Source organism: Martes martes (assembly GCF_963455335.1).
Source record: "Martes martes genome assembly, chromosome: 2".
NCBI lineage: Eukaryota > Metazoa > Chordata > Mammalia > Carnivora > Mustelidae > Martes > Martes martes.
This window is the reverse complement of record NC_137889.1, coordinates 143,580,086-143,601,437: the sequence shown is the minus strand read 5'-3', so window position 1 is coordinate 143,601,437 and position 21,352 is coordinate 143,580,086. Positions and strand designations below refer to the sequence as shown.

At 57.8% G+C, this 21,352-nt stretch overlaps 1 protein-coding gene across 2 annotated transcripts in view; it reads left to right on the top strand.

Annotated features, from left to right (window-relative positions):
* WFS1 (wolframin ER transmembrane glycoprotein) overlaps nt 1-13,512 on the top strand; it is a 29,974-nt gene extending 16,462 nt beyond the window's left edge. For both annotated transcript variants that reach the window (XM_080796610.1, XM_080796611.1), the window contains exons 4-8: nt 311-455; nt 2,266-2,436; nt 3,917-3,997; nt 6,501-6,646; nt 11,072-13,512. In XM_080796610.1, coding sequence (XP_080652736.1) covers nt 311-455; nt 2,266-2,436; nt 3,917-3,997; nt 6,501-6,646; nt 11,072-12,880 — 2,352 coding nt within the window. In that variant the 3' untranslated portion in view covers nt 12,881-13,512. The remainder of the gene's footprint in view (nt 1-310; nt 456-2,265; nt 2,437-3,916; nt 3,998-6,500; nt 6,647-11,071) is intronic.
* The last annotated feature ends 7,840 nt before the right edge of the window (nt 13,513-21,352 follow it).

The following is a 21,352-nucleotide window of genomic DNA, read 5'->3' as shown; positions in this document are numbered from 1 at the left end:
TCATCTGTGAAGGGGGGCCCATACCCTCCCCACAGTCTTCTGAGGATCAAGGGCCCCGAGGGTCCCACAGGCCCTGCTGGGGGCAGACGCCCCGGGGGCCCCGCTCCCCGTCTTCCTGGCCTGGGCGAGCAAGGTGGGGGAGGCAGGCTGGCCAGGAGGACGGGGCAGGAGAGGGTCAGGAAGCCCATTTGCCCGTCTCTGGGGAGCAGGTCAGGATCAGGATGCGGAGCAGGAGCCCTGGTGCAGCACACAGCGGGGGCGGGGTGGGGGGTGTGCCGTGGAGTGTGGCTTGACCGGGTTCTTGCTGCAGGTGGGGAAACACTACCTGCAGCTTGCCGGCGACGCGGATGAGGAGCTGAACAACTGCACCGCTGTGGGCTGGCTGATCCTCGCCGCGAAGCAGGGCCGGCGCGAGGCCGTCAAGCTTCTTCGTCGGTGCCTGGCGGACAGGAAAGGTGGGTCCGAGGGAGGCTTGGGGGCAGGCGCAGCCCCTGAGGGACAAGCACTGCTTGCTAAATTGGCAGGTGTGAATTCTGTTCCGCTTTGGTTTTGTTCCAAACACGTTTCCGGAGTATGACATGGGATGTTTAGCTGGCAAAGCCGCTGTCATCCTCTTCGGTCTGTGTTGGTCTGTCGGTAGATCCCTTCTGGGTTCTAATCCAGATTGAGGAGTGCATCGTAGAGCCTACGGACGGTCAGCTTCAGCAGGGTACAGTAGGACAATGTGACAGTGGCCTGAGGTCAGGATGGAACTAATGGGGCTGACTTTGCATCCAGTCTGGGCTGAACAGCTGGGGGACCATAGGCCAGTGAAGACCTGCTCAGGTGCGTTCGCTGTCAGGAAGCGAACGGGTGTGGGGATGTGGGGACCAGTGAGACATAGCCTAGCCACACGCGGTCATTTACTCCATTATCCTGGGGCCGTGGAGCAGTGTGCTTCTGGAAGTTTCAAACCTCAGAGAAAAATGGAAGCATGTAGTGTGTGTCATAAAGTATTTTTTAATGGTTTTCTTCAGATGGTGGAAGTGTTTTATGGTTATTATATAAAACTCGGAATGTATAGAAAACAAAGATACAAATTACCCATAACCTTGAAACCCAGAGAAATGCTCTATAGTTTTGAGCGTTTTTTTCTGGTTTTGTATCAGAATGTTTTTAAGAGTTATGTATTATATAGAATCTTCTTTTTTTTGGAAATGGGACTGATGCTGTTGGAAACACAGAATCAAGGCTTTCTGTCCACCAGGATTTCTCACCAGCCCACTCTCCCATTGTGGAGTGGGAGGAAGGGCCTTGAGCCGGCGGGGGCATGTCAGTGCACCCACACCCAGCAGTTCCCAGAGGCCAGGGGGAACCTGGTTAGGACCAGGCCTGAGGATGTGTGCTGCAGAGGGCCGTGGGGGGCCCTGTGTGCCCCGCACCACCCTCCGCCCCTGCCTTTTTCACACTGAGTGCTTCCTGACCTTGAGAGAAATGTGTGCTCAGGTGGAAAATTTGGAAGATGTTTAGAAGGAGAAAGAAATTCTGTCCCCCCATCTCATGTCTTACTGCCCTTGGTTGGGGGGGGGGGCGCTGATGACCCTGACAGTGCGGTTGAAGGGAGAAAGATGGCCATAGGCTAGCCTGTGAAACCTGTGCCCATCTCTCTCCATGGGGAGTCTCCATCTCCCTGGAAAAGGACTGGCGGTGTGGGAACCGGATTTCCCAGCCTCCTCAGGAGAGGCAGCACCCAGGCTGATAACCGTAGTCACCTGTCTCTGACTCCCATGGTTCCCTGCTGCTCTGCCTGTCTCTGACTCCCTGGCCTGGGGCCGGCCAGGACGCCCCTGTGCCTCGGCTTCCCCATCTGTAAATGAGGAGAGCCATGCCTACTCCTGAGGGTGCTGGTGAGGAGGAAATCGGATGCGGAAGTGGGCCAGGAGCCCAAGAAGGTCTAGCACACGCCTGCCTGGGGGGTCACCGGGGGAGGCCTACCAGGAGCATGGCAAGGGCCCGGCATGTGCTCACCCACAGGCTCACCCCGGGGATGGTCCACTGAAGGACCAGGCTGAGCTCCGATCTGGAGTGTGGGTCCTGGCAGGGTCTTTGGCGAGATGTCGTTTTGGGGCAGATGTCTCTTCCTGCCCTGGTGACCCGAGGAGCCTGCACAGCATCTCGTGTGAGTCCTCTCCCAGGTCTCCGCAGGCGGAGCTGGTCAGCGCTCGGAGCATCACCAGCGGCACCCAGGCAGGCGGAACAAAACCAGCAATGCCTCTTGTCTCGTAGGCATCACTTCTGAGAATGAGCAGGAGGTGAAGCAACTCTCCTCCGAGACGGACCTGGAGCGGGCCGTGCGCAAGGCGGCCTTGGTCATGTACTGGAAGCTCAATCCCAAGAAGAAGAAGCAGGTGGCTGTGTCAGAGCTGCTGGAGAACGTCGGTCAGGTCAATGAGCATGGTATGCAAGCCTTTCGGGCTCCGGACCTTCCCCAGGGAGCTCGTGGGCTTCTCTGGGGGAATTCTGGGGGGCTTCCCTTTGGGAGCCCTGCAGAGACTCTGGGAGCTCACTGGGGGCTCCCGGGGACCTTTTTGTGGGTCTAGGCCCAGGAAGGGTCTCTCCTGGGGTGTCATCCTGTTCTTGGGGTCCCCTTCCCAAGCCCTGCCCGAGCTCTGGTGCAGTCCACTGGCAGAGCCACAGGTCTTGTCATTCTCAGGGTGTCCTGCTCCTCCTGAAGGGACAGAGCCAGGGGAAAGTAACACAGTTTCGGCAGGGACCTGGGTCCCTGAGTCCCCAGGGTTCTAGGAGCACTGAGCTGACTGTGGCTCAGACAGCCTCCCTGAGGCAGGCCTCATCACCGGCCTCCGCAGCCCTCCCTCAGCCTTCTGAGCCACAACCAGCCCAAAGGACAGATGATGCGGAAGAATGGGCATCCCCAACTGGGTGCGGCCTCTCCATCCCCTGGGGCCAACCTGACCTTTCCTCCCCATTACTGGAGGAGCACCTGCTTCCATCTGTTCAGGTGTGATTTCTGCCCAGGACTGCGCCCAGCCCTCTCAGGTCCACCAGGGCTAGGGCCTCCTGCCAACACAGCAGAGCAGCAGAGAAGCCTGGGTGGACAATGTGCCCTTCTCCTGGAGTTTCCGGGTAGGACCCCTGCCGACTAGAGCCTCCAGGCACTAGCCTGCTGTCTGGGCTGGGGCTGGGAAGACTACGTACTGGGGCCAGTGGAGGTGTCCATGAGGCCTGGGTCTCGGAGGGCAGCACCCTGGGGAGCCGTGCTTGATGTGGTAAGCTCAGGGCCGCCCCTGGGGAGCCCCAGAGCCCCTGCAGTGACACAGAGCAGCCCCTACTTGCTGCCCCCCCAAACCAGGCCACTTCCATGGCCCTCAGTCTCTCTGGGTCACAGCGCCTCTTCCCTTGTGTTGCCTCACTCCTGCCTGACCTGACCCCGCAAAGGCATGCTTGCTGGAAGACTTGATTGCTCACCGGATTGGGGGTGTGGCAGAGGGTAGATGTTGACAAAAGGGCAGAATATTTCAGTCTGGGCTCAGCACTCAGCTGTGAACAGACTCGTTGTGGAGCCCCTTCCAGTACCAGGGCTGGGGAGATAGGGAAGGCCTGGCCCCCAGAGAGCTCAGTCTTTCCCAGGGGAAAATCCTGCCAAGGATAATGCCAGCAGAGATGTCTGGGGATAAGTTGTGCTGATCAGAAACTGGTGTGTCTGTTGCCCTGGCTGTGTTGGTAGAGGGGACGGCTGTACCCAGCGGGGGCCGAGAGGTGGCTGTCGCTGTCCCCATCAGAGGCTGCATGGAGACCCCAGGCCCTGTGGTCCCCAGAGTTGAGGGATGCCCCATGAGCACATGTACCAGTTTCTAGAATGCTGCAGAGCATGCCGGAACAGCCTGCTTTGATTCTCTCTCTGCTCTGTCATCTACAGATGGAGGGGCACAGCCAGGCCCGGTCCCCAAGTCCCTACAGAAGCAGAGGCGGGTACTGGAGCGCTTGGTTAGCAGCGAATGTGAGTATGGCCTCCTGTCCTGCACCCGTGACCCCCTTTGACCAAGCCATTACGCCCGACACCCTGGGCACCATGTCTATTCCTTGCTGCAAAGTCTGGACATGGGGCTGTCGGTGTTCTGGGCAGTGGGATCTGGAGCCTGCCCAGTGGGAGCTCACGGTATGAGGGAAAACAGACACAGGACAGGACAGTAGGACAGTCCTCACAGGACAGAGAGACGGGGGTGGTGTGGGAGTGCATCCACGTGCCTGAGCAGGTCAGCAAGGGTGAGGAGGCAATCAGCCCCTGAAGGGCAAGGGGGCACCCAACAGGGCACCCAACAGGGAGTGTGGGGCTCCCAGAGCACAGGCTGTGGGAAGGTGAGGAATGCAGAGTCGGGGTGCACACAGAACTGGGTGCCTTTGGGGCATCCAATTAGGAGAGGTCCTCAATCCATGTGCAACTGCCTAGCTGCGTGGACAGACTCTTGGTCTTGGTCACCAAGGAGGCAGCAAGAGGGACCTAGGGGCTGCTCCGTGCTGACAGGTGGCCCGGCTCCTCCCCCAACTCTGCCACCCTCCTCATGACCTCAGGCAGGCCTGGTTTTCCTCTCTGAGCTTCAGTTTCCCCTTGTGCACAGTGAGGGGCAGATTAGAGGGGCACACACCCCTTCCCACCAGGCTGGTGAGCAGTCAGTCCGTGAAGTGTCGTTGGAGCTCTGGTGATGCCGTGAATCCTGAGTCTGGCTTTCCCAGGGCCTCGGGCACGTCGTGGGCACAGACTTACTTTCTTGCTCTGTTCCGGGGATGTAAAGCGGGGTAGGACACTGAATGGAGAGACAGCTGTGGCTGGTGGACGCCAGAGGAATCCAAGGTTCTAGATGGGTTTTAAGTACAGAGGTGCTGGGGGTCCAACTGTGTTTGGGTTGAGAGACGCCTCTGGGCAGAAGTTGAAGAGGGTTGGTCCCTCCTGAGGAGGCTCAGCAACGCCTTCTCTGCCCTAGTCCCCTTAGGGTTAACCACTCAGAATTTCCCTGTGCACATAGTAACTGCTAGAAAGTCCTGGGGTCCAGGGGAAGACCACATGCTCCGGGCTCAGAGGGATGGGTCTGAGGCCCCCTGGAGCTGAGAGCTGGACAGAGATGTGGCCTTTCCAGGCCTCCGTGGTGGGTGTGAATGGTGCCATCCAGGGGTCCTAGCCCGGCTATCAGCCAGCCGGGCCAGCCTCCCCTTGAGTGCGGGCTCCCAGACCCTCCCCACCGGGACATTCCCAAAAGCCTGTGAACATGGGCTTATTCCTCTCACCTCAGGAAAAAAGGTATGAGACCCTCTCTGGACCCCTCACTCCCATAGCAGCCACCCTGTTTCTTTGTTCCCCTTGCTAACAAAGCTGGAGGGGGGCATCTGCAGTCACCGTCCTGGCTCCCCTCCCCACCCCCTTGTCATCCCACCTGAATGGCTCTGTCCAAGGCACCGGTGACCCATCCTCAGACACTGCTGTGTCCACAGCAGGCCTTGGTGGCCAGTCTCATGGTGTTAGGCCACCAAATGCACAGCCTGGCCCAGGCCACTGGGCTCTCTCACATCAGCTCAAGCCACACGTGTCCACCTGTCACTGCCATCTGTGCAGGCCCTGCCCCAGGCTACCCCATCTCATGGTGGCATGTGGCCAGGGTGCAGCCCTGGATGCATTCCAGCCCCCCATGTTAGCACACAGCCCCTTATCTGCATCCCACCCTCTCCCGGGGTGCTTGCCTCATTCCTGACACGGTTCCCTTTGCTCTTGCTGCTGCTTATTGATTTCTTCTGGCGATCGGCTTTGGTCCCTGTTTCCCCAGTGCCCCCGGTACCCAGAACACAGCCCCTGCACAGGCAGCCCCAGCAACACATGGTGAGTGATGGCCCCACAGCTGGCAGCCCGCTTATGATGTGATTGCTGTGTCAATTCGCTCACTGTATCTCCCCAGCTGCCCTCTGCCTGGAGGACAGTCTTGAGATGGACACGACCACGGCGAACAGCCAGCCTCGTCTGGCCTTATTGAGCATGACCCCACTAGCCCAGGAGCCCAGCCTGGGGCTCACGCTGGGTTCGTGCACAGATCCCAGGCGTTGCCAGTGCTAGGGCCAGGTGCCTGGCACATGGCCGGCCCTCAGTGGCTGCATACTGAGTGGAGGGGTCGATAAGTGGCAGGGCTGTAGGGCGGCCGTCAGCAAGGCTGTGAGAAGCCAGGGCTGAAGGACGGGGCAGGAAGGTGGCTGCCAGGTCTGCTCAGGCAGACCCTGGGCTTGAGAGCTGAGGAGAGGGAAGTTCAGGGGAGGGACAGCGTGTCACCAAGGAGAAGAGGTGGGATGAAGGCCGTCCTACCTCTTCTCCCTGCCGGCTGTCCTTGCCCACCAGTCTATCCCGGACAGAGAGCCGCTTGCTCCTGAACCTGCTTGGCTTCCCTCTCCGCTGGGCCCCAGCCACCTCCGCTGCCTGGTGTGGCTGCGTGGGGTGACCCCGTGCCCCTCTCTGTTTGGCCCAGCTAAGAGCTACATAGCACTGGATGACTTTGTGGAGATCACCAAGAAGTATGCCAAGGGCATCATTCCTGCCAACCTGTTCCTGCAGGACGATGATGACGATGAGCTGGCGGGCAGGAGCCCCGAGGACCTGCCCCTGCGCCTGAAGGTGAGTGCGCCGGAGGGCTCTGACCGCTAGGGCCCCCACCTGCCTTTCCACACACTGTGGTGCTATCCAGAGGGGTAGATGGGAGGCCCCAGTGTGACATGGGAGCCTTTGGGACCACACGGATGGTCCCTGTAGTCATTCGCTCACCACACCTCCCCGGACTTCCCTCCCTCTGCCTGGAGGACAGGATGTGTTCTCCCAAATGGGGCCTTTTGTGGGGACTCAGGCTCCAAACCCAAGGGCACTGTCGAGGGCAGGCATACTCAGGAGTGACGGGTGAGCCTTCCTGAGTCTTTCTGGGCAAAGTGCTCCAGTGGCAGTGTGCCACGCGCTGGAGTCTGACTTTCACTTAGACTTTGTCATTTTGAAAAATGATCCATTTACAGCATGGAATGGAGGTTGGTTTCTCAAAGATGCCTTCCCCCAAAAGCAAAGTGCTAATGTTGGGAGACCGTGAGGATCCTGCCAGGGTAGCTGTTCACCTAGATCTGCGGGGGCAAGGAAGGCACGGCGAGCTGTAGGAAGGGAGGCAGCCTGGTCCCGCCGGCGGCCAGCAAGCAGCAGCAGCAGTGAGGAATGAGGGCACACAAACAAGTGTGGAAAGCCAGGGATGGTGGGTCACGGCCCTGCTGTGACAACACTCACTCTTGGTCCCATGGTTGAGACTTACAGTGCAGGTGGTCACTGTGGGCCATGCCACGCTCTCATGGGTTCCCCAGGTCAGCTCTCCCACCTTGCAGAGCACACCCTGATTTCCCCAAGTGTGGCTGCCTGACCCAGGCAGGTCTGTCTACATGAGGGGCCCCGAGCAGATGAATCATCATGAGGCCCATGGCGTTAGTCGTCTAAGAGGCCCTTGTTCTCAACTGAACATGTATGAGCAGGAGTGTGTATGGACCACCATCAGTGATGCAGAGGGGCAGGGGATGGCCCGGTCATCAGCGGGCAGCAGGATTGGCAGGGACAGGAAGTGTGCCAAAGTCCTCCCAGTGGAGGCAGCTTGGTGTAGCCCTTCCTGGGAGCCTGGCTGTGGAGGCTCAGATCGGGCGCCCTCCAGGTAGGGAGGCCGACACAGAAACGGTGCACGGAGATGCCACAGCCCAGGGCGGCCGGCATGGTGACCTCACTCGGGACCCGAGAGCGGAGGGATCCCCCGAGGACAGGGGCTGTGTCCAGGATGAAGTTCTCAGCCACAGGCTGAGAGGACCCAGGAGCTTGACCAAGGGAGCTCACAACTTTATCGCAGGTCCACTCGGACAGGCCTGGGCTAAGTGTGTTCACAGACGGACGCTGTTAATTTCCCTAGAATGTGAGAGAAGGAGGGTGGAGTGCTTGCCATGGTTCTTGGCCAAGAGGAGGCCAGCAAGGGTCAAAGGTGAAGGGGTGAGTCTGGGGAACTGCGGGCAGGTTGTGTGGCGGGGCTTGGTTGCTAACAGTGCCTGCTTTCAAGGCAGCCTGGTTGGGATGGTGAGTTATGTCACCCTTCTTACAGGTGACAAACTCAGTGCTGTCAAAACTTCTGAGAGTCCTTTTTGGGAAAGAGATTTAAAGTATTCTAACAAGAAGTACACGGGGCTCTGTTTTCTTTTAGTTTCTGAAGTTGTCAGAGCACTTTGATGCCTTTACAGTTTGTCTTGTTAAAAGGCTCTTGTGAAAAAGAGATGATGAATCCTAGCAGGCGTCTCTAAAACCCAAGGCTGTTCCAGCTTTTCGGAGCAGGAGGGAGGGCACACGCTCCATCTTCCCGCCCCCACGAAGTGCAAGGTGCCTCTGCGAGCGGCTGTGACTTCCACCGGCTCCTCCAGACTCCAGGTCCTGCACTGCTCCTGCACTGCTCCTGACTTTCGTGGCAGATGAAGCCCTCACGAGAGTCAATTTAGTAATATTTAAAAATCCGCAGTTTCACCCTGAATCATCGGGAAGGCTGCCGTGTGCACACTGTCACTCGGGTCTGAGCCTAGTCAGGTTGAGATGGTCTTGCTGCAACTGCCTGGTCACAGATGCTGTCCTGTCATAGAACCGATCCCTTGCTCGTTTTTTTTAAAATTTCTTTCCTGCTCAGAGAACAGCTTGTTTTAATTTGTTGGATTTGGTCTATAGAAAAGATTTTCCGTTTCCCAGTTGGGTGGGGCCCCAAGAGTAGGGCTTGGGTGGAAGCGACCAGGGGCTGAGTTGGGGCCCCGAAAGGAAGGGACTACTTGGTCCTAGTGGCCCAGGCACTTCAGTGTGCAGGCAGAGGCCAGACACCATTGGACACTATATTCGAGAAGCTTCAGCAACCTTGTTTGTTTCCTAGAGTTAAGAGTCTCCTATGGTTTGTCTCCCTCTCTGACTTTCTCTTATTTTATTTTTCCCTCCTTTCCCCTATGCTCTTTTTTTTTCTGTTTTGTTTCTTAAATTCCATCTATGAGTGAAATCCTGTGATAATGATCTTTCTCTGATTGACTTACTTTGCTTAGCATAATATCCTCTAGTTCCATCCAGATTTCTTTTCTTTCTTTCTTTCTTTTTTTGAGAAGCTTCACTGTCTGTTCACATTCCTCTCCGCCCTGTTGTGTGGCCTCAAGGGCTCAAAGAAGAGATGTGAATGGTTCAGGAGGTGAGGGGAGAACAGATTCCTTGGTTTTCAGGCATGGGTTGCTTGTACAGAGGAGGGCGGAGAGCTAAACAGCCCCAGGGGACACCTGTGGTCTATCCTGCCACTGGCTGGGGCTGCCTCAGCGAGGATTAGCTGCACACATGCGGGCTCTGGCTTTGTGTCTGTGTCAGAGGAGCCCTCCTGGGGGAAGCCTGGAGGAGTCTGCTCACAGCCACTCCGGCTCCGGAGCAGGAACACGTACCGACACTCGCTAGGGCCCATCCAGGTCACGTGGGAGGGCGGTGCTGTGCTCAGGGCAGGTTGTGGGCACCCCTGAGCTGGGAGGTCGATCATTCACTTCCTTTCTTGTTCTAGAACGAGAGTAAGTGGGCTGTCACAAATGTGTAAGAGGGAACGCAGCTCTTCACACATGTATGTGTGTGTATGTGTACAGACAGTGTGCACACACACATTCCCTAATATCCCAACTCATGTGTGAGCCAGGTGCCCTCCCATCTGTGGAAGGCGCACTATCCCGTTGCTTCCAGGTCCTCCTGAGCTGACAGCCAAGGCTCTTGAACAATGACAGCTGCATCCGGGTCTGATCACTCAGTTGTGCTCCCCCAGTGTCCACCTCATTGGCCGGGTTCATGCTCTAGCTGGGCAGACGAGGCAGAGGCTATGTTGCCCATCTCACTGGGCGGTGGTGGGTATCCCCCCACCTCCGAGGGGCTCTGGGCAGCAGGCAGGCTTCCCTGCCCCCACACGTGGGTGTCTCGTGAGGTCAGGGGTCCATGCATTTGCCCCTCGAGACACGCCCAGACCCCTGGCCTCCCCCATGCCATACCTTCTGAGCGCCAGCACCTCCAGCCCCTCTCTCATTTCCCTGTGCCCTGGCCTGGCAGACGTCTTGGGGAGTTGTGCATAGGTATGGAGTCCAGCCCCGGGGGCCGAATCACCCCCCTGCCTCCTCCCCTTGGCTGCCCCCCATGTCCCTCCTTCGTCCTTTGCTGTGTGAAGTCTGGGGGTCGGCCTGCCCTTCACACTGGGTGCCGACTGTGGGAGCGGCCATGGCAGGGGGTGGTGGTGTCCATTCTGAGCAACATGGGTGTGTGGAGGTGGGTGGTAGCAGGCAGCTGCTTTTTGGGGTCCCCTGCCACGAGCGAGCACGTCTCCTTGGCCCTTACAGGTGAATCATCTCCATTTGGTTATGACAGGACAGGCGGTCCCAGTTCATGTTTGCACGGAGCTCTCATTCTGGGCTCCCCGCACCTGCTGCCGTTCCTGGGACTGTTCAGAGCCCTTCATGGGTTTGAAAGTATCAGTTCCTCTACCTTTAGAGAATGGGGGTGGGGGGGACCGAGGTTCGGCAGGGCAGCCTCTGCCGCGGGGGTGGCCAGGTCACAAGCCCCACCCCCACACCGGCAGCCAGGGCTCCTGTCTCCACCAGCGAGGCCTGGTGGGGAGGGCAGAGGGGAACCAGGTGCTTTCCTCCAGGTACCTGAGGTCTGGAAGGGGACACTAGCTTGCAGGAGTCTGAAAACCCTGGCAGAAGGTTGGGACGGGAGGGGAGCCAAGGGCTGGACTCCAGGGGCCCAGAGGAGAGGAGCCAGGACTTGCAGGACTGGATGGGATTGAGGGAAGGTCCGTCTGGACCACAGAGCCTGGGGAAGATGTGACCGTGTGCAGAGGGTGTTGACATAGGAAGGAGCCGCTGGGACAAGGGGTCCAGGGTTAGCTGTTTGCTTCAAGCAGAGCTCAGGTGGCTGGTGGGGTGTTGAGGACCGCGTTGGGGCTCCTGTGCTGACTTGCTTCCAATTTCTGTCTTTGCGTCCGCACCCCCCCAGGTGGTCAAATACCCCTTGCACGCCGTCATGGAGATCAAAGAGTACCTGATCGACATGGCGTCCCGGGCAGGAGTGCACTGGCTGTCGACCATCGTTCCCACCCACCACATCAACGCCCTCATCTTCTTCTTCATCATTAGCAACCTGACCATTGACTTCTTCGCCCTCTTTATCCCCCTGGTCATCTTCTACCTGTCCTTCATCTCCATGGTGATCTGTACGCTCAAGGTGTTCCAGGACAGCCGGGCCTGGGAGAGCTTCCGCACCCTCACGGGCCTGCTTCTGCGCTTCGAGCCCAACCTGGACGTGGAGCAGGCTGAGGTAAACTTCGGCTGGAACCACCTAGAGCCCTACCTCCACTTCCTGCTGTCCGTCGTCTTCGTCATCTTCTCCTTCCCCCTTGCCAGCAAGGACTACATTCCCTGCTCAGAGCTGGCTGTCGTGTCTGTCTTCTTCACGGCCACCAGCTACATGAGCCTGAGCACCTCAGCCGAGCCCTATACCAGGAGGGCCCTGGTGACCGAGGTGGCCGCTGGCCTGCTCTCCCTGCTGCCCACGCTGCCCTTCGACCTGCGCCCCCTGAAGCTGCTGGGCCAGACCTTCCTCACCGTGCCCGTCGGCCCCCTCGTCGTCCTGAATGTCAGCCTCCCCTGCCTGCTCTACATCTATTTGCTGTACCTCTTCTTCCGCATGGCACAGCTGAGGAACTTCAAGGGCACCTACTGTTACCTGGTGCCCTACCTGGTCTGCTTCATGTGGTGCGAGCTGGCCGTGGTCATCCTGCTCGAGTCTACGGGCCTGGGGCTGATCCGTGCCTCCATAGGCTACTGCCTCTTCCTGTTCGCCCTCCCAATCCTGGTGGCCGGCCTGGTGCTGGTGGGTGTGGTGCAGTTTGCCCGCTGGTTCCTGGCCCTGGAGCTCACCAAGATCGCCGTCGCCGTGCTGGCGTGCAGCGTACCCCTGCTGGTCCGCTGGTGGACCAAGGCCAACTTCTCGGTGCTGGGGATGGTCAAGTCCCTGACGCGCAGCTCCATCGTCAAGCTCATCCTGGTGTGGCTCACGGCCATTGTGCTCTTCTGCTGGTTCTACGTGTACCGCTCGGAGGGCATGAAGGTGTACAACTCCACACTCACCTGGCCGCAGTATAGCTTCCTGTGTGGGCCCCGGGCCTGGAAGGAGACCAACATGGCCCGCACGCAGATCCTGTGCAGCCACCTGGAGGGCCACCGGGTCACGTGGACGGGCCGCTTCAAGTACGTGCGCGTCACGGAGATCGACAACAGCGCCGAGGCAGCCATCAACATGCTGCCGTTCTTCGTGGGTGACTGGCTGCGCTGCCTCTACGGCGAAGCCTACCCGGCCTGCGGCCCCGGTAGTGGCCCTACGGCTGAGGAGGAGCTCTGCCGCCTCAAGCGCCTGGCCAAGCACCCCTGCCACATCAAGAAGTTCGACCGCTACAAGTTCGAGATCACAGTGGGCATGCCATTCAGCAGCACCAACGGCTCCCGCGGCCCGGAGGAGGACGACGTGACCAAGGACATCGTGCTGCGGGCCAGCGGCGAGTTCAAGGACGTGCTGCTCGGCCTGCGTCAGGGCAGCCTCATCGAGTTCAGCACCGTCCTCGAGGGCCGCCTGGGCAGCAAGTGGCCTGTCTTCGAGCTCAAGGCCATCAGCTGCCTCAACTGCATGGCCCAGCTGTCACCGGCGCGGCGGCACGTGAAGATCGAGCGCGACTGGCGCAGCACTGTGCATGGTGCGGTCAAGTTCGCCTTCGACTTCTTCTTCTTCCCATTCCTGTCCGCGGCGTGAGGGTATGCCACCCCCGCCCCCCGGACGAGGAGCTGTCCATGCATGTCCCTGTCAGGACCTGACCCTCGCGTGGTCCCCCCCGCCTGACGGCACGACACTGACGCTGAGTGTGTGTGCGTGCGCAGATGGCATGCTTGGAGACCGCATCACGTGCCTCCGCTCACACCCCCGGCGTCGTGGGAGAGTGCATGCCCGGGGTCTGCCCATGGTCCCAGCCCCAAAGAGCTCTTTACAGGTGAGCTGCTCTCCGCCCCCCCTTCCAAGCTCCCCGGCCCTGTTCCCGTTCGTGTTGGGTTTGTTTTTTAAAGAACTGCATGTGCTGCTATGTGAAGTCCATAAGAGCGTTTCTTGTTGGGTCACGGCTAAGCCTTGACCACTGTTGGCCAATCCAGGGCCAACGCAGGGCTGAGCATGTTCGTGCGGAGCTCTGGGCCCCACGGCTGCCCGGCAGCTCTCTTGTTGGTGCGTGTGGGCGAGTGGATGAGGGTCTTGAGGCATCAACCAGCACTAGGAAATGGGAAGAAACTAGAGAGTCCCTTCCTGGAGCTTGGAAAAGCTTGGCCTACGTCAGTACTGGGAAGCTGAAAGTGAAGGTCCTCAAGCAGCCAAAATAAAAACATTTCTTGAAGTCTACTGTTTCTCTTTTCTTTATTAAAGAAATATTTTCTTCTTGTGCATTCATGAGAACAGGTGTCTACACTGGCACCAAACTCACTAAAGTGAGTTACAAAGAGCAGAACTGACATTCTCAATAGCTGACACCTTCCCCCCACCGCCCACCCCCATCAGGGTGGAGACCCTGGTGCCCCCTCCCACCCTCCCACTGTTGCCCATGGCTGTCCAGCTGTGCAGCAGGTCTTATGGGGGAGCCCACATGGCCCCAGTGACCGTAAGACTCAGGTCACCGATCGGATGGCACACATGTGGTTACCCGTGGTTTGGAGCAATCACTCCATGGGCAAGAAGTCTGGAACCATCTCCTGGGTCCAGGGATGCACGATGACAATGCCACAGAAATACAACCGGAGCTTGAGCCACATGGGGGTGCTAGAGCAGCTTGGGTCCCTCTGTGAACATAGTGCCCCTCGGATAGTGACCTGAATTTGAGTCCCTCCGGGCTGACATTGATGCCAAAGCCGCCAGTCCGCCCCTCCCCAGTGGGTGGACCCCTGGTAAGCAGTGGGCCTGCAGAGCTCAGGAAACCTGGAGTCCTTCCTACATGCCTTCTGTGATTTGGAGACCTAGCGCTGACCATTCCAGGGGTGGCTGCCTGTGTTTTCCGTGGATGTGGCCCATCTGGCCATGGCAGGTAGCAGCTGCACCTCTACCCTGTTTACTCTTCCCTCATCATCCGGGGGCCTGCCTGGAATCCCGCGCACTGGGAGTGCTCAGAGGCCGGCATCCCTCTGTGCCGGGTTTGCCCCCCAGGGTTCCTTCCCTGGGCTTCCTTCTCTGGGTGGTGAGAGGAGGTGAAAGATGAGCCCATCCCCCTCTCTGCTCCCACAGATTTGCGAGGCTACAGAATGAATTCACAGTGTGACTTTGCCTCCCAAAGGTATGGAGAGGGGGGAACGCGGTGACAGCATGTGATCCTTTAACTTGGATGGGAGATGGAGGATGTACAGGGACAATCCTGATGCATGGAGGAGAAGACAGATTCAGAAACGGGGCACACTGCACACTAGCTGTGGGGCAAGGGTTGCACTGAGATCTGTCCCCTGGGCCACCACGCTGCCACTTAGCCCCCAGAAGAGCCACCTGTCCAGTGCAGGGGAGACACGGTCTTGGGGATCACCCCGGATTGGGAGTTGGACACCAGACCTAGTGCCTCCATCACGAACCCCTGCGTCACTGGCAGCCCGTTTGGTTGCGTCCCCGGGCCTGTGCCCCGATCTGCAAAACAGACAGTCTGGGCTAGGTCCATGGTTTCCAAAACTTAGCCATGAAACACTTTCTCAACTAAATGTGGTACAGAACTCCAATCCCTAGAGTGAAGAAGGTGCTATTTATAAGTTCATTTGCAACGTCCGAGGCAGGTGGGATCGGGACACCACCTGCATGGATCCCTCTCCCGTGCCCTCCCAGCTGTCTGACCTTGGGAAAGTTCAAGCTTTCCAGGCCTGTACCTGTAGACCCTCACTGCACGACCTATAAAGCCTCTTCTAGCTTTTTAAAAACTCACACTTGGGGTGCCGGGATGGCTCAGTGAATTGAGTGTGACTCTTGGTTTTGGCTCAGGTCATGATCTCAGGGTCCTGGGATCAAGCCCTGAGTTGGGCTCCGTGCTCAGCGTTGGGTTGGCTTGTCCTTCTTCCTCTGCTCGTCCCCCTGCTCTCTTGCTCTCCCTCATTTAAAAAACAAAAAACAAAACCCCTCCCACTTTGCTTAAATAACCATGTTTAGGTTGGGACTGATGGAGTGGGCCTGGTGTCAGGATGACCTGCCCACAGCCCGCCCGCACCAGGCACCTCAGAACACAGTCCCACCTTCCCTCCTACATCACCGGTTTAATTCCTCATGGCTACACGTTGAGAAAATCTTGGCCGATACCTAAAACACTCATTTAACTTAAGTAATGAGGTTTGAATGTACTTGTTGCCACCCACGAGCAAATATTTATTGCACTGTGAGGTTGAGCAGACGCTGTAATTCCACAGTCTGAGCCAAGCCCAAGTCCCACCCCCAGGAAAGTCACGCAGGTCGGATGTGAGTGGCCCTGATTCCGTCAGAAGTTCCCCCTGGCTTCAGGCACAGCCTCTGGTGAGATCAGGGTCAGGAGGCTCCGGGAGTACAAGGGGCACTCCCATTCTGATAGCAAGGGAGGGACTGGAATTGGAGAGGTCAGAGGACTACACATCATTCAGGGCACGCACTGGAAGGTGTCGGGCGTGGGCCCGGGAGGCCATGGCTTCCCAGACACAGCTGCAGGTCCGGAGGCCAGGAGGGAAGGCACCTGGGTCCTTCGGGTGGCTGGGATGCCCTCTTGGCTCCAAAACCAGGGCCCATGAAGATGCTGAAAGGCCGTCCCCTGCTTCTCCATCTGACCTGGCCGGCTGTGAGCTGTTTGGTTCCGGACACTTGCTCTGTGGACTGCTTCCAAGGAGCTGTATGTATGTATCAGAATGTCCTTGACCCCCATGGTCCCGGGGCTCCCCAGCATGCTGGCTGTCCTGCTTTCCCGTGGATAACCAGGCTGCTGCCCCATGGCTCAGGACAAGATGTCAGGCTCGTGGAGGTATTTGCGGAGCTCGCATTGCTAGGGGCCAAGGGTCCCCTGAGACAGGATTCAGAGCTGGGTTGTGGGTCTGGCACTTCATTCCCATGAAGACACTTGGACTACACAGAGAGGTCCCCCGTAACCCCCCGAAACGCGCTATTTCACATAGCATCATTCAGCATCATGGAGCAGGACTCACCTGACCGGATGTGGCTAGGAGGGAGCAGAGCTGGGGTGGGAACCTGGTCCCACTCTTTCCCCTCAGGGCTACAAAGAAATCACATTGTGCCAGGGCTTTAATTCTCTCTCCACAACACCGCCCAGAGGGGCCGTCCTTCAGACCTGAGGGGAAAGAACCAGGGGCAGCCGCTGTCAGTCAACACCATGTCTGGACACCTGCTGGGCACCTGCTGGACCCACGGTCCAGGGCTCTGGGAGCACCAGTGAGGGTCTGTGCTGGGGGGGGGGGGGTCTGGTCATGTTTCCAGGGACCAATGGCACTGGGAAGCGCTCACGGAAGACCAACTTGGGTGGCACAAATAACAGGAAGTCCCTTCAGAGTGTCAAGATAACAGAGGTGGGCCCCCCCAAACAGTAGGGACAGATGTGTCCATGAGTGACAAGCCACGGGCAGCAGGAGCTGGAGTGGGCGCCCCTCCTCCCAGGATCCTTGGGGCTCTTTCCTAGTCCACTTTCTCTCCCTTCTCCACTCTCCTTCCTATCCGGCTTGGAGACAGAAGGGCCTGTCAGCACCCCGAATCCTCAGGCAGTACAGCACAGCCCCAGGGTGGGGAGCCCCACCATCCACATTCTGCCTCTGACATCAGCATCACTGCTGACCCATGCGGCTTGACCCCCAGGCCCACGGCTCAGCGTTGTGGACCACCCGGCTGCCACTAGAGCCTGGTGGTCTTTCTTCTGACTCCTCGGCCCAGGGATGTTCCTTGGGCCTCGGCTGATGCCCGATCTCTCTGTGTCTCCTTGAACCCAGCACCTGAGGACTCTTCCCGCTTGTCCTTTTCACTTCCCAGCTGCCTCCTCCTTTCTGTCCCTGGGGGGTCCCTTCCACGTGCTGCCTGTCCCAGGGCCCATTCTCCCCGGTTCCCCCAGCTTGCTGGGAGAAACAAGCCCAGGCTCTTGTTTTGGTTTTGGTTTTGGTTTGTTTTTGAGAGCGAGGAAGGGGTGGGTGGCATGCAAAGGGAGAGGGAGATGGAGAGAAGCAGACTCCTCACTGAGCGCAGAGCCTGACACAGGGCTCCATCTCAGGACACTGAGCTCATGACCTGAGCAGAAACCAAGAGTCGGACACTTAAGCGACCGAGCCACGCGGGGGCACCAGGCCCAGGCTCTTTGATGGTACCGGCCCACCCAAGCAGGAGGGACAGGGTGTCAGAGGTGGGCCAGCGACAGGGTCCTGGCACCCACTGCCCTTGGCCAGCAGTCAGGGAACTCCCCACTCCCTGTGTCCACAGGATGGCTCCTGAGACCCCACTCCCAGGTGCTTCCTGCTCGGCTTCTCATCCTTGAAAGGGAGATTTTTTTCTTCCTTTTACCAAAACTCCCTGATGCACCCCCCCACCCCCCGCCAGGTCAGCCACGCAGAGGCTCGCAGCTCTCCAGCGAGAGCCAAGCCGCATGTCAGGACCCTGCACCTCCCTCCCCCTCTTCCTGGGGCCTCAGCTGTACCTGCCCTCAGGCCGAAGCTCACACCCAGGACCCTGGCCCTGCAGCCCCCACTCCTCCCTGGATCTGCCCCAGAAAGTGGCCACTGTTTGTCCTGAGTGTGTCATTAACCTGTGGGAGAGTCACCAGGTGCTGACACTGCTATCCTGGAAGCAGGCCCATGGGAGCTGGCGACAGTCACACCTTTGGGCAGGTCACAGAAATGCCGTGGCTTCTGGCTGACTCCGGCTTCTCTGGGAATTGTTTGGGCACAAGCCCTGGAGGGAAGGCGCACCATCCCAAATTTCTGCAGACATAACCGCTCTGTGTGCCTCCCCCAAGTCCCCTCCTACGGTGGTGGCACCTGACTTGGAGCCGGACCCGCAGCTACCCAGGAAATAATGCATTGTCCAGTCCATTTCCAGCCACTGGGAGGGATGGGAGCAAACACGGTCAACTTCTAGGCAGCAGCCTTAAGGACGGAGGCACGTTCTATGTCTGCTGGCTCTTGTCAGCCTTGTGGAGTGAAGCCACCATGGACACTCGGCAGTCACTGGGCTCACGTGGGCCTCCTGGGCCATTCTCCTCCTGGCTCTTGGGGGTCATGTGTCCCACAGCAACCCCAGGACCAGAGGGGCAGGGTGCTCACGCTGACACCATCCAGCCACCCACCACCTCCCCATGCTCCCTCCCCCATCTCTCCCTCTTTAAGACTCCTCCTCATTCTCAGCACAGGCACCCACTGTCCCCAGTGTTCTCCCCGGGGTGGCAGAGGCTGCAATGCAGCGTTCTTCAGGGCTGTGCTGAAGGTGGGTGGGGGGAGTCACAGTTGGAGGGACCAGTGCTGATGTCCTCAACGGGCTCCCAGGGAGCTCGGGCTATGGGCTGAGACCACTTCAGCGAAGACTTTCTTCTTGAACCCACACAACCTCCCCGAGCTAGATACGGTCATTCTCCGTGCTTTGCAGATGAGTAAACCGAGAAGAAGCACGGAAGTGGGGGGTTGGGGGTAACATCCCCAAGGATCCACCACCAAGCTGGGATGTGAGTCCCAGCAGCTGGGTTCCAGTGTCCAGGCTCAGAGCCACAGGGCATCACCGCTGCTCACACAGTGGGCTCTCCAAAGCCCATTCCGTTAGGCGAATGATTACGTAGATTTGCCAAAAGAATGGGTGACCCTTCCGAGATGAAGTTTGCTCTTATTTGGCACGTTTATGAACAAGACGATCATCAGCCCCTCTCGCAGGCTTTAAAGGAGTTAAACAGACAAGTCACTGCTCCAAACATTCCTATCTATTTTGCATGTTTAGATTTTTTTTTTTGCATAATTTTAATCATGGATTCCTTTCCATTTTCACTTTTACTTTTGTCCTAATACTGCCGCTGCCTTTTGCATATTTCATTCCCTCCCTGAAGTTCATCATGTCATCTGACTGCGTGGGCCCTGTGGGAATGTGAATAGTCTCCAGGTAGAGAGAATAGGACTTTGTGTGTGTGTGTGTGTGTGTGTGTGTGTGTGTTTTTAAAAGGACACGACTGTTTGAAATGAATCACTCACGACTTGAGCAATTATTTAGAACACGAAAAGCTTTTCTGTTGCTAGGAAACAACCCCAGAGCTGATAAGCCTTTGTTCAAGTTTTCCTCACGTGGTTAACTTCTGCAGGTGGCCCAGTAAGTGGTCCGGGAGAAACAGAAGACTCGGCACCAGCACCGGGGCTTTCTTTCCAGGAGTGGTGAAAATCAACTGCCCCTCCCCCCCCCCAAATAGCTTTTAGCTTCCTTCCAACAAAATAGAGATCATTTGCTTTTCCTGCTTTCCAGAAAGGCACTGTTTTCCTATTTAATTAACTGAATAACTTGTCTTTAGGACAGTTAAGTCCTCTGATGAGCTTTTTTCTTTTTTAAGATTTTATTAATTTATTTGTTCTATCAAGAGAGACTGAGCAAGTGCAAGAGAGAGCAAGTGGGGGGAGGGACAGAGGGAGAGGGACAATCAGACTCCATGCTCAGCACGGAGCCGGACACGGGGCTCGATCCCATGACCCCAAGAGGACAACCAAGCCAAAAGCCAGAGTCGGCCGCTCAGCCGACTGAGCCACCCAGACACCCCACCTCTGATGAGCTTTAGAAAGTGCCTATGCTGAATGAATCCCAGCCTGAGATGCTGATGGCTGGGCCGTGGGATTTGGGAGAGCTCCCGGGCGAGGCTAAGGGGCACCTGACCTTGAGAATGCCCAGGAGACCAGCGGTGAGGGGGTCAGATCACCTCCTGCCCCCCAGTCTTGCCAAGGAGGCCACTTGGGCGCAGGACAAGGGGTGGGGGTACAGCCCCTCCCATGAGCCAGACACAGTGACGGTGGCTTTGTGGACATCAGCCCACTTGAGTCTCATGGAAACCCCTCGTGTGGTCATTACTGTCACCGCTTTATAAATGAACCCTGGGCTCAAAGAAGTGCAGTGGGTTGCTGGGACCCCTGTGGCAGCCAGCTTCCAGATGGCCCCCAATGACCCCCACCACCTGTCGCAGCTTCTCCCCCCATGCCACCAGGATCGGGCTTTGTAACCCGTTCAAGGTGGCATGTTAGTGAGTACAGAAAGAGCATGGCTTTCCACGTGGGTGCTGTCTCTCTCCTGGATCAGTTGCCCTGGGTGAGTAGATGGTGCTGGGAACAGCCCCGGGGAGACCCCCATGCAGCACGGAACCAAAGCATCCAGCCACGTAAGTGACCATGGAAACCGAACCTCCAACCCAGCACGTTCTCAGAAATGAATGATGCCCTGAGCCAGAAACACCCAGCTCATCGATGCCTGATTCCCGAGTCTCAGAAACCACGTGAGACCATAAATGCCATTGTTTCAGTCTATTACACTGGGGGTCTGTTTGTTACGCGGCAGTATATAACAGATGCAACCTATATGCTGGTCAGTGACAAGGCTGCAACGAAACCCCAGCTTGAACCCGGGTCTCCTAAGGCTGCACCCCCAGTTCACCCCGGACCAGCAGCCCTGTCTCTTCCAGAATCTCACCCCCAAGCCCTTTAAAAGTCCCCAGGTGACTTTGAAGGTTGTCATGAAGTCTCCTAGGCTGTTGGATTTGCTGGCCAAGGGGGTGGCCCCACACTTTTTCCTTATTACTTCAATCAGTCGTATTTTTCTAGATGTTTGACCATTCCAGGCTCAGTTTACTTCAAGGAAGCTTAAGGCAAGCATGGGTTTCTGCCCATGGGGCCGCGGCAATGTTCCAAGTCAACCCAGAGCTAAGTTAGGTTGAAAAGATGCTGTGGGGTCATGGATGCTGGCCCTCAGTCCTCTCTCATCAAGCCCACGCTCCCGCCAAAATCATTTGTCCTCCTGGTCAGAGACTCCCTGTTGTCCTGCTTGAGGGTGGGTCTGAGCATCACCATCCCACCGGCCAACAGTTACGTGACTTGGGCTCTGAGCCTCACTTCCTCATGGGTCCCTCTCGGGATTGAGGAAGATGAACAAGGAAGTGCCCAACAGGCCCCTGATCACAGCAGGGCTCCCCACCCTGACCCCCCACAACCATCCAGCTCTTACAGCTGCTCTGACCCCCAGACACACATTCCCTGG